Genomic DNA, 12,904 nt, shown 5'->3' on the forward strand with positions numbered 1-12,904 from the left:
TTAATTATGATTCTGAAATTTCTTAACAATAATTTGTAAATTTCATGATGTACGAGAAGAAAGAAATGGGTGATTTTGTTTATATTAATTAACACCTTTAACAGGAAGCATCTTGCTGCTACCCGAGACTATACTTCAATTACTGATGAACTAGAGGGGCGTCTACCCAACCCAGTGAATGAGGATCGACTAGATAAACGACTCCCAGCTATCAGGGAACCAATCCTTTATCTTATGAGTCTATATTTGGTCACATTAATAGATTGTTTGATTTAGAGGTTGTTTTCTTAATCCATTGTCAGATTGATCTTCAGAGTTTTTGGTTGATTGTAGGTAGGATTGTAGGATTGAGGAATTGATAAATCATGGGTGTTTGATGGATTGATAGTTGATTGTTGATTGTTAATTGTTTGATTTTTGATTGTTTGATTTATAGATTAGTAATTAGATGGATTGAAAGAATAGTTGTTATATTGATTGGTTTTACTTTTTTGATTTGACTGAGTGATGCATTGATAGATTGTTTGATTGATGGATTGATGGATTGATGGATTGATGGATTGATGGATTGATGGATTATGGATTGATGTATTGATGGATTGGTTTGGCCAGGGTTGAGGAGAACACATTAATGGATGCTGAAGAAGCAGATTACAACCTGTTTGAAAACCTGATCGAAAGAAGACTAAGGTTTGTTAAAAACTAGAGTTTCCAACAGAAATTTGGAATTGTGCGAAATTGTCAGTGGAAGAAATGATAAATTAATCTTTATATTAGGAGGGAGAGTACCAACTTTCAGTCTTCGATGGAAGAAGATCAAAAAATCGATCAATTAATCATAATAGGAGGGAGAGTAACAACTTCCATTCTTCGATGGAAGACATGATCAATTAATCATTTTTTGGGGGGGAGAGTACGAATTTCCATTCTTTGATCGAAGAATTGATCAATAAAGTAATCAATTAATCATTATAATTCAAGGGAGAGTACCAACTTCCATACTTTGATGTTCGATGGAAGAAATCATAAAAAAAAAATCAATATATTAATCAATATATTAGGAGGGAGAGCACAAACCTTCATTCTTCAATGGAAGAAATGATAAATAAATCAATCCGAGAAGATTCTTCCTCCTCAGACTCTTCATCTGATCCAGACAACAAAGGTTAATCAATTAATCAATCAACTAGTCAATAAATTAATGAAAAATAAATTAGCCAAATCATAACACTAGAGTTTACCTTGTAAAAAAAGATACATTAAATTTAAGACAACATTTTTCATTTTCAATTTTAATATGGTACAAGCTATAAGACCTCACTTTGAGGGGTGAAAAGTAGGACTCCATGACAGCAAAATTTGATTTGATTTGTTACTCACAATTAAAGATTTCAATTTGAATACTACCTTATAAATTGGGACTCCGTGCAAACACCTTCTACTAGACATGGGGGGGNTTTCAAAGGAGGTTTAAATGAATTTTATAAAATGTACTCGCATGCATTTCCTTTAAATTGGGATTTTTGTAAATATAAATGATATCAGTCATCAGCACTAAGGTATGTTCAATGCCAAGAAGGACATAGTTTGTTCAAATTGAAAAAAAACTTCCTTGAATCATTAATTTCCATTATTTAAAGAAAAAAGTTATTGATTGATTGATTGCAATCTAGGTGACATACCTGCTCTTACTCGGGTTCAAAGCTCTAAAATCAGAACAAGAAGACACACCAAACCGAGAACCAAGGTAAATTCATTCAACTGTACGATGGTGTATCCTTCGACCCACGCACATCTGCTATACTACACTTTTGACCTATGCATCATCCGCCATACTACACTTTCGACCTACTAACACGTGGTTTACAGCTGCTAGTTCTAACCAAACCTTAAAAAAATACAAAATAAACAGAAGGTCCGGTATTGCAATAGGTCGTAAAGCAAGTAAAATAAAAAGTAGTGGTGGGTCCGATATTGCAGTAGGTCGTAAAGTAAGTAAAATAAACAGTAGTCGTGGGTCCGATATTGCAGTAGGTCGTAAAGCAAGTAAAATGAACAGTAGTCGTGGGTCCGATATTGCAGTACCTCGTAAAGCAAGTAAAATAAACAGTAGTTGTGGGTCCAATATTGCAGTAGGTCGTGAAGCAAGTAAAATAAACAGTAGTCGTGGGTCCGATATTGCAGTACCTCGTAAAGCAAGTAAAATAAACAGTAGTTGTGGGTCCGATATTGCAGTACCTCGTAAAGCAAGTAAAATAAACAGTAGTTGTGGGTCCAATATTGCAGTAGGTCGCAAATTAAGTAAAATAAACAGTAGTCGTGGGTCCGATATTGCAGTAGGTCGTAAAGTAAGTAAATTAAACAGTAGTCGTGGGTCCGATATTGCAGTAGGTCGTAAAGTAATTAAAATAAACAGGTTTTAAAATTATAAACATCGATATCTAATTCAGTTCAGACAAAGCTTTAATGATACCGTTGTTTTCAAATTAGCATGGAGGGTAACTTTTTATTACGCTTACAGTTCCTTTAAATACGAATTTGTTATAAAATTTTCCATTCTACTTCTGAATTTTTAGTTTTTATTGTGCTCTAGGAATCCCTGCTTCATCCACAGTTTTTGTTGCCTTCGCCTGGAGTTATAGAACCTCGGTAATACAGGGATTTATATCTTCTACAAAACTCATTCCTAAATTTTGAGTATTATATATATTTTAAGTAGTTTAAAAACTGTTGCATGGAATTTTTGGGGATTTTTTATCACTGCATTTGGAGAAATAAATAATTTTTAGATAAACGTCTGAAAAGGGAGAAATTATATTTTTATAGTTGTTTCCTACATTATTTTTTGTTACAGTTTTTATGACTGGTGAATTTTTTTGTTTTACAAATTTTTATTTTAGATCTCCAATTCTCAAAATAGAATCGGACAAAGGGACAAACTTTTCACCTGTTCCCCCCCTTCTTGAAGTTCCTGGAACTCCTGGAACAGTTCACCTGGGTCCTGGAGTACTTCACAAAATTCCTGGAGTTGAAATGCGCGAAAAACTCGCAAATACTAAGTTAGTTCCCATTTTGCCCGCAAAGGCCACAGGAGGCGCTGTAAGCTCATCTCTACAGAAAAATCCGTTCTTTTCCAGCCACGATGTTCGTCTTTCCACGGAAGTTACCGCTGCGCAAGATGGCGATAAGTTTCATGTTTCTTTTGCGGGAGGAAAAGGGAAAAAGTTTCTAGAGAAAAAGAGAAATAACAGTTATTAGAAATAAATTGGGAGTATAAGATGTTGGGTTTGCATATCAATTCGGGATTATCATCTAGCTCCAGTTGTGATCAAAAGGACTACAATGGGATTATGTTATAAGCACCTTGGAGATCGCACAATATAAATTTGTAATTTGTTTTAGAAATGATCTAAGAACTTTTTTTCTTTTTCCCTGGCAGAAAATTTAATCTGATAAATTTTATAGAGAAATTAGTTGAAATTCTTACCTAAGAAATTTTATTGGGAAATTAGTTGAAATTCTTCAAGAGTTTGTCACTTTCGAAAATCTCATTTTTTTTTTTGTTTTATATCAAGAATTTTTATGAACATTATACTCCTATATTTAGTCAATGAGAAAAGACCGAATTGCCAAATAATTTGTGTGATTTATGCCATGTATTAATGTGAACCCATTTTGCCATTTATTAATTTGTGAACCCACTTTGCCATTTATTATATTTATTCTCTATCAGTTGAAAATGCATTATGATCTATTTTTGGGGACCTAACAGAATTGGGAAGCTCAATTTTACGACTGTTTTTACAGTATATGAGGTTGTTTATCTTTAACACAAATACAAAAATGTCAAAATTGCACAATTTTTTTCTATCGTTGTTTCCATGATTTTTATCGCTTGGACTGCACTAAACGTAGAGGCAAAAGAACTCATTATTAATTAATATTATTAGATTTCTTAAGATGCAGAATAAAATCCTTTAAATGTCAGAAAATCTAGCTTCCATCACTGTTAGGCTCAATGCGCAACCCATCCCAGTGCAATATATTAACAATGGAATAAAAACCAAATAAAGCTGTGAATATTAGTAGAGCTCGATAATTAGCAATGGTAATCAAGTTGCTGATAAGCTGCTTAAATAATTAGTTATAATCCTATTTGCTGCTAATTATTGAGCTGTTTAGTGTTTAATTAATGAGTTGATCAAATAATGAGCTGTTGCCGCAATCCATGCCATTGATACCGTAAGTAAGTGCAGTATTCCACGCTTTAAAGGGAGTGTTCGTTCTTTTCGGAAAAAGGGAAAAGGACAAATTTTGAATCTAAGTTTGTTCTCAATTCCATTTTAAACAGAGTATCTAAGGAAAACTGTTATTATTTTTGAATTTTGTCGGCACTCCCTTAAATGTTGTGCGGAGTTTCATCTTTTATTCCAAGATTGGAACTCCCAGTTAGTTTTAGATTGATTGTCTTCTATTGTAGAAGTCAGCCATTTTGTCGGCTAATATGTGCCAAGTTAGATATTTATTTCATTGTAGCTTTTAGATTTTCTCTGGGAAAGAATTCTTTCAATTTCTAAATGTATAATCTTTCAACAAAATTTTGAGATTTTTTTAAACAGTTCAACTTTCAACTTTAAATAGCTTTCAATGTAAAGTTCAAAGTAGTGTTCAAAGTAGTAGTTCAATGTGTGTTTAAATTTTGTACAATTATACTAACGCTGTTGTGAAAACTTTTTGAAGTTGTAAAGTTCTCAATAATTACGCTGTACTGTACTGTACTCTTTACTGTACTGTGCTGTACCGTACTGCAGTTTTTACAATTTATTATTATGTACATGAAGAACCTGTTCTGTTTCCTCTGTCAATTTATCCGGTGTTGCTAAGAATCATAAACTAATTGTGAAAAGAAAACTTTGAATTTATTAAATATTTTTCGGATTTTTAATTTTTCACCATCCCAATGTAAACCAGCTCACTTAAAATAACTTTTTTTTTCAAAAAAGATTTTAAGGAACAATAATATTTGTTTTATCTTGTACCCCTCCTGGAGTTTTTGGTAACCAATTATTAGCCTTTTTAGTATTTTGATTAGTCGATCTTGTTAATGGGAGTGTTCGCGAAAAATAATTAAACAATAATTGGATTGTTAATATCGGTATTTTCCTAAACTGAAATAGATATAAACCTAAGGGTTTGTTCACAATTCCAATTAATTAAAGTAAATGGGGTTGCTTTAACGGCCTAGCCTACATCCTGTTTTGCAGCCTTAAACTTTTTTAAGATTAAAAAGTATTATAATTTTATTATTGTTCATTCTGTATACCCCCCTTCCATTTTCGTGAACACTTCCTTAAATATCTTTAATTACAATTTGTAATTGTTCAACTAGTCTCTCTTTTAAACAATACATATAATAGATTGTAGTTAACATTTTACATTTTACCATGGTTTCAGATAATATGTGACAAGTTGCAGTACACATACACAATGCAGTACATAAAAACAATGCAATAAATCGATGATATTTTTTAAAAACAGGTACAAAAGCATCGTAATGTTACGTCGTAGTTTCAATTTCGATTGCAAAGTTTAATTGCGGAATTTTGCAGCACAGACAGAAACATAAATCTACACTCATAAAGATTCAGAAACAAAAATATCCCTAGTTCCATGCAGTTGAAAACTAGCTACTTTTTTTACAACCCCATTAATAATGTAAACCATTTCAAGACAGTATTGAAGGAAGAAACCTAAATATAACAGATGTAACAGATATAACAGATAGTCATATTTAACGAGTTTTGGGTTTGGGTTATTAAAGTATCATCCTTTGTGGGTAAACCTGTAGATAACCATGAATGGTATATCGTCCTTTAAGATGGATTTACATCGGCTCTCATAACATTTTTTTTCTTAGAATTGAGTGTTCATTCCCTTTAAAGGGCTTGTAAGCGTAATTTTAAAGTACCCACCAGGCAATGTACGATTTACAACGGTACTCTGATCTAAACTGTGGAAGATTATGTTTACTCAAATTGTGTTTATTTCTTCAAAAGTAAACAGTTTAAAGAAACAAAAGCTTGGTTATCTAATTCTTACTTGATCAACCCAAGCTTTGAAGGGTACCGTTGTAAATCGGGCATTGATATCTTTGCATGGAAGGTCACTTGAAATTACGCTTATAGTTAATTATTATTTAAGAAATTGTGAATAATGCGACGAGGCCGTGTTCCTGAACTGGGGATCATACTCCTAGGCCTACAATTAGTCAGGAAACTTAATAATTTCAAATATAGATTATATTATATAGATTTTTTATTTCCTTTTTTTAATTATTGATATTTTGCTTACAACTTGTTTTTACGGCTGGCGCTGGAGAAAATATGAAAATGTCGTCTTCATTATCAAAAATACTCAGAACTGGAATTGATTTCGGATCATAGAAAATGAAATAAAATAAACCTTTTTTAAGCCAACAATAAAGCCCATATCTTTATTGATTAAAGCATATTTTTCACGCTTCTAACTCTCATTTAGTGCATTTTTAAGCTGATCACTCTATTTCATAAAAACAAGAATTCATATATATGTTCCTCTGGCCGGTCAAACGGCTGGACCGAATGGGCTGAAATTTTTTTGTACACATAGGTAGCTTGGGGGTGACAAAGGCCAAAAAAAATTCAAATTTTTTCAAATTTTTTTTATTCAAATTTCTTATTTTTTTAACTTTTTTTCACGGGCAACGCCGGGCCCTTCAGCTAGTTACATATACAATTCTTTTTTTTAAAATTAGAATTTTTTTTCAAATTTTTTTATTAAAATAACTTTTTTCAACTGGCTTTTTGGCCCTTCAGCTAGTTAAATATACAATTCTTTTTTTTAAATTAGAATTTTTTTCAAAGTTTTTTATTAAAATAACTTTTTTTAACTGTTTTTTTTTTCACGGGCAACGCCAGGCCCTTCAGCTAGTTACATATATTTCTTTTTCTAACAATCGAGCATTTTTATTCTAGTTTTTTTCTCAATATTTAATCTCATCATTTTTTTATTTATATATTGAAATTTTATTTTGTACAGAAATATCGGAGTAACTAATATTCCTCCTGTGACATGTCTCGCCATACTTGGACAGGTACAGTACCCATGTACATTGTACAGTGTTACAGTACACTCTAACGTGTCAGTACCCATAATGATTTTTTCAAGAAAATATGCATCCCTGTTTTCAGATTTTGGTGTTACCAGCTCTGAACTTTAGATCTTATTTTGTTATAGTTAAAGAGAATTAATTTGTCTTATAATAATTGATTTAAAGGGACTGTAAGCGTAATTTTAAATGATCCCCATTCAAGATTACACTTCCGGGCGTACAGTGGTACCCATAACAGCTTTGTTTGTTGAAATATGAAATAGATATCAATTTTTATAATTAAGAAAAACTAAACAAATAAATTTTTGTTTCTTTATATAACAGGAAAGCATATAAAGAATTATTAGAATATAACACTTATAAACTTAGGAAAACGACAACATCATCTACATTTTTAATCACATACTCAAGGGTACTGTTGTAAATCGGGCATTGGCATCTTTACATGGTACAGGGTTACGTTTACAGTCTCTGTATTTGTAGGTTGGCGTGTACCTGCAGATGTTGGTGGTCCCACGCCTTTGCTTGTCAGGGGAGGGGGTCTGGGTGAAGGGGGAATATCTTAGATTAGTAGTTCCAGCTCTCAGGTTCAATATATTTTGATTGATTGATAGATTGTTAATTGATTGATTGTTTATTTATTGATTGATTACTGATAATTGATTGATGATTGATTGATTCATTGGTTGTTGATTGACTAATTTAATGTTTATTGATTGATTGATTGGTTGTTAATTGTTGATTGATTGATTAATTGATTGATTAATTGATTGAGTGTAGATTGATTGCGGATTGATTAATTAATTGATTGATTGATTGATGGTTGTTAGATTGATTTGTTGATATATTGATTTTTTATAATACACATTCAGAATATGTTCCTGTATTATATTAGGGTATTAGGGTGTGCCTAGCCTGATTGATTGATTGATTTATTGATTAGGCACTCATGCTATCCACCTAGCTGTATTACATTGATTGATGGATTGATTGTTTGATTTGATTTGATTTGATTAGGCACACCCATGATATCCACCTGTACTACAACATGGTATCCTTGGCCTGGAAGGGAATTCAGTTGGAGAGAAGACTCGGCTCCATTCGGTTCTTCTTCACACTTGGTAACCATCAGAAAACCTTTTAATTTGAAGGAAGTATGCGCAATCTTCTTTTAAAAGGGATAATGCGCAACTTTTCTTTTGAAGGGCGTGTACGCAACCTTTTTTTTAATAGAGTGCGCGCAACCTTTTTTATAAATGAGTGTTCGCGAATAACTGGAGAGTTAAATTCACACTCTTCTATTACTCTTCATGTGTCAAGAATGTAGAATATAGATGTTTGACAGATAAAGAAGTTCAAATCGATTTGAATTATCTGCAGTAGAGTTTACTGTACAAAACACTGTTAATGTCAATAATGAATATTTGTACTGTACAGTAAAGTACAGTATACTGTATAGTAACGTAGACGATACAGTATACAAAGGTCAATAAAAAATTTTATTGCAGTACACTGTACGCTGTACAGTTTACAGCACCCTCATGTACATATTGCAGTACACTGTACACTGTCCAGTTTACAGTACCCTCATGTAAATATTGCAGTACACTGTACACTGTACAGTTTACAGTACCCTCATGTACACTGTACAGTTTACAGTACCCTCATGTAAATATTGAATGTTTTCCCAGAGTTCTTAACTCTCGTGTAGAATATTGTTGAACTGAAACACTTGATCTCGATTTCCAATTTGACACTTTTAAATTTGAGGATAAATGTTTGATCCCTTTTTTAAAGTATGACCACCACGGGATATTTATTAGAAAAGGGTTTGCTAAAAGATCAAAGCTTGATCCTGAGATTCACAAAAGAAAGTTTTGACATCAGTGCAGTACAGAACACTGTACAGTATGCAATACAATATTGCTAATAATGAAAGTTGGTTTAGTCCTGTTGACCCTGATGTCCGGGATAGCGTATGTACTGCTTGCTGTACTCGCTGCAGACCTGTCAGAGGTGAGTGCAGTACACTTATTCAGAGCTTGAAGTACATTTTAAAACAAGATTTTTTAATTTAAATTTTAAGTACATTTTGCAAGAAAATTCTGAAAAAAATGTCATTAAAAATGCGCAAAGTAATTGTAAAAATCCGCAACAGAATTTTTTTTAAGAGAACGTTGACAGCGATATATTTAGGATTATAGTTACATGCAGCAGTGCTCAATTGGCTTCAGTGGTGTTCTCTTTGCATTAAAGGTTTTATTTTAATTCTTTAGATTTAGAATTGTAATCTTCTGATTTTTTACGAAGGTTGAGGTATTGAATATTATTGTGACCTTAGAAGTATAGTATAGTCAGTATTTAATTCTTTATTTATACTCCTTTTTTTGCAAATCTGACATAGGCAGTATGCACTGAACATTCTGCATTTCACAGTTCAACTATATTTATTGTTCTCTAGGTTTTGACTTCTAAATACAGCTCGGAGACAGATAGAGAATCTTACTTTGGTTTTCTGGTTCCTATCAGGTTCTATTTATTTATATATTTATGTGCATATATATTATCTGTATTTTCCAGAAGCAATTCTGAGTTGAAGCATTTTTAGAAGTGTAGAAGTGTCTTCTTTACACGAATTATATGTATAAATTGTATTCATACACATTTATTATATTTACTTATGCTATTAAAAAATTATTCAAAGAACACAAATTTGCAATTTTTCCATATCCCGTCTTGATCAAAATAATTTTCTGTCCATTTTTCTCTACTTTTCTTTTCCGTGATGAATTGTTTATCTATCTAGATAAAATCTAGACAGATAGATGAATTGTAATGAACAGTATAGCGCTGTACTGTACTGTACTGTACTGTACTGTACTGTACTGTACTGTACTGTACTGTACTGTACTGTACTGTACTGTACTGTACTGTACTGTACTGTACTGTACTGTTCTGTTCTGTTCTGTTCTGTTCTGTTCTGTACTGTACTGTACTGTATTGTAAATCAACTGTTACATTAATTTCCGTCCTATGGCGATTTTTTTAAGGGGCTCGGCCTAGATTTCCACAGAAGGATGGTTGCCCTTTTATTTAAGCTTTATTTAAGTTGAGCTTTAAATGTTTAGATACGGGGTCTGGTTAGAGCTATTGCTAATCCAGGTTCTTGTCCCTAACACATCTTTCATAGGACACTTGGGTACGGTTTTATCATCATTATCATCATTCCATTATTGTAATAATCATCGCTTTATCAACATTATTATCATTTTCGTTATTGTCATCTTTATTAGAATAGTTATTAACATTATAATCATTACCTTATCGTTATCATTAAAAGCTTTATGAAATTATAATCATAACAGCAATGTTATCATTAAAATCACTATGATCATCATCATCATAATGATCATTATCATCATTATTATCAATATCATCAATATCATCATTATCACCATTGTCATCAATATCATCATTATCATCATTGTTATCATTATCATCATTATTATCATTGTCATCATCATCATCAATATCATCAATATCATAAATATCATCATTATCACCATTGTCATCAATATCATCAATATCATCAATATCAACATTATCATCATTATCATCAATATCATCATTATCATCATTATCATCATTATATTATAGTAATAAGTCATGGCCTTCATTAACATTATCCTTATTTTCAAAAAGTGTCTTCATTATCTTTATCATTTTCATCATAATTATCATTTTCTTTATTATCATTGTTTATTAGGTTAATCATTAATGTTACAGTTAACATGTTTATGATATTAATGATGTAAATAATATTAATTAAGGTGGTATATTAGCTGGTCTTGTATTGGTGAAAGGACCTATTGGAGGAATTTCAAGTATATTTAGATCATATAGGTAAAAGATTAACAATGAAGAATATAAAATAAAATTTTTACAACCTAACCAATATTTCACTACCTCTTATCAAATTGTGTTTGAACTTGAAATTACGGCCGTCCTTCTGTTCTACAGTTTTATAGGTCCCACTGTACACAAAAAAAAAGTAGTGCATTTCCTGAAGGAAAGACGACATCTGTTTGATTCTCTCTGTTTAGTATGGTTCCCTTTGGTCCAGGGTGTCTCCTTCTCTGCCTAGGCCTGGTTACTCAGTATACGGGTTACTTTAATGGCCACCCTCTCACAGGATGTTTACCCACTAGGTAGATTATTTATATATTTGTTAATAATAATCAGAGGTTTATTTTTACATTATTTACAATATTATTACGTGCATAGATTAATTAACAATAACAGATAGGACACTAGATGTCGTCTTTTTAAGATTTAGTGTTTTTTTTTACAAACACCCTGAGGCAGAAGCCCTTAGGAGTTCTGCGCAGGCAGCGCATTCTCTCTCTGTCTTGTAATTCAACGATGCTTGCGCAGAACTCCTTTGGGCTTTTGCCTCGGGGTTATTGTGACCGAAAACCAATAAATCTTGAAAAGACGACATCTAGTGTCCTATCTATTATTGTAAATTAATCTATGATTTATGATTACGTGAATTATTTCTAAAATGTTAAACACTAGTGGGTTCAGTAAACAATTGCTGTAAGGCCAATTTTAATTTCAATGGGGGGGGGGAAGGTACAAGTTAGTTGTAGGAGTATGGTAGCTGAAATGAGAATGTAGTATTGTGGAGAAATTTTTAGAATTCATTTGAGACATATATAACGTTTTAATGGTGTACAATACTACATTCTCAGTTCAACTACCATACATTGCCTGTCACTCGTTTTAAGAGAGGAAAAACTTGTCCCAAGTAGAGCCAGTCAAGTATTTGATTATATTATTATCTTTAACATTAAAACAGATTGAAACAACCATGATTATTACTTTTTATACTTAACGAAAAGGAGAAATTTAAAGGAAAAGAGTATAATTATTAATTAATTGGCATTGATAAGGTTACTTGCTTGATAAATAGTTCGTTAAAATATTCCGTAGAGTAGTTAATAATCGTGTTTATTGTTAACTGTTAATCTTTTATCTTTCATATCCTGTTCCTAGGTTATGAGGGACCGGATTTAATGAACTTGAGCTAGGGCTAGAGACAGTTCAACCATGTTTGTTGAATCGATGATTCAGTGTTTATCCTTGTCCTATAATCAGATTAGTAGTGGAATCTCGGGGATAGGAAGTTCAGCGACCTAGCTTAAACTCATTAGATTCGGTCCCAGATTATATTCTTGATCAAATAAAACCAGGGAGTAAGGAATAGAAGGGAGATATAACTGGCGCGGTTCGCCCTACCATATGATTATACATGCTTTGCAGACGGGTACTCCATTTGTGTAAGAAATTACCGCTTGTACCGCTTCTATTCCTTACTCCTTGATTAAAACCTTTTATAAAATATGTTCAGGGATCTGTTCTACCAATCTTGGGCTCAACCAAGCCTCCAGGGAGCTAAATATATCATTCTCTCCCCTCTTTACCATTTAGGTATTTTGTTTATTAGGAATCATTACATGGTTTTAACGTTGAATTGTTAGGTAGATTAACTGCCAGGTTGGTGGTGTTTGAGTATTTGAGTTGTGTTGACAAGAAGACTGGAGACGTAATTATATTGTTGCATGTCCGATTGGCGATTCACAATGGTACCCATGAAAACTTCATCTGAGCCTACTTGAAGAAAATCTCGTCATTTTACAAGAGATACATTTTTCAAATTTTCTTCCATATTTCTGTTGCATGTAGATTAGA

The 12,904-nt window shown here is 32.3% G+C and overlaps 2 protein-coding genes across 2 annotated transcripts in view; both read left to right on the plus strand.

Moving 5' to 3' along the window:
• LOC111714935 (transient receptor potential cation channel trpm) overlaps positions 1-4,940 on the plus strand; it is a 29,067-nt gene extending 24,127 nt beyond the window's left edge. The window contains exons 31-37 of the mRNA XM_023490174.1: positions 105-215; positions 613-690; positions 1,062-1,165; positions 1,674-1,747; positions 2,594-2,649; positions 2,901-3,267; positions 3,608-4,940. Coding sequence (XP_023345942.1) covers positions 105-215; positions 613-690; positions 1,062-1,165; positions 1,674-1,747; positions 2,594-2,649; positions 2,901-3,258 — 781 coding nt within the window. The 3' untranslated portion in view covers positions 3,259-3,267; positions 3,608-4,940. The remainder of the gene's footprint in view (positions 1-104; positions 216-612; positions 691-1,061; positions 1,166-1,673; positions 1,748-2,593; positions 2,650-2,900; positions 3,268-3,607) is intronic.
• Positions 4,941-5,457: 517 nt separating this feature from the next.
• On the plus strand, positions 5,458-12,650 carry LOC111714936 (rhomboid-related protein 4; the record flags this gene model as incomplete). The annotated part of the gene is made up of 12 exons (XM_023490175.1): positions 5,458-5,538; positions 6,202-6,272; positions 7,078-7,132; positions 7,634-7,737; positions 8,168-8,271; positions 9,099-9,166; positions 9,347-9,406; positions 9,612-9,679; positions 10,279-10,349; positions 10,981-11,053; positions 11,254-11,358; positions 12,564-12,650. Coding segments are annotated over exons 2-12 (854 nt in total), but the record flags the coding sequence as incomplete, so codon positions are not given.
• Positions 12,651-12,904: the final 254 nt, after the last annotated feature.

This window comes from Eurytemora carolleeae, unplaced genomic scaffold (genome assembly GCF_000591075.1).
Source record: "Eurytemora carolleeae unplaced genomic scaffold, Eaff_2.0 scaffold951, whole genome shotgun sequence".
In the NCBI taxonomy this organism is placed as follows: domain Eukaryota; kingdom Metazoa; phylum Arthropoda; class Copepoda; order Calanoida; family Temoridae; genus Eurytemora; species Eurytemora carolleeae.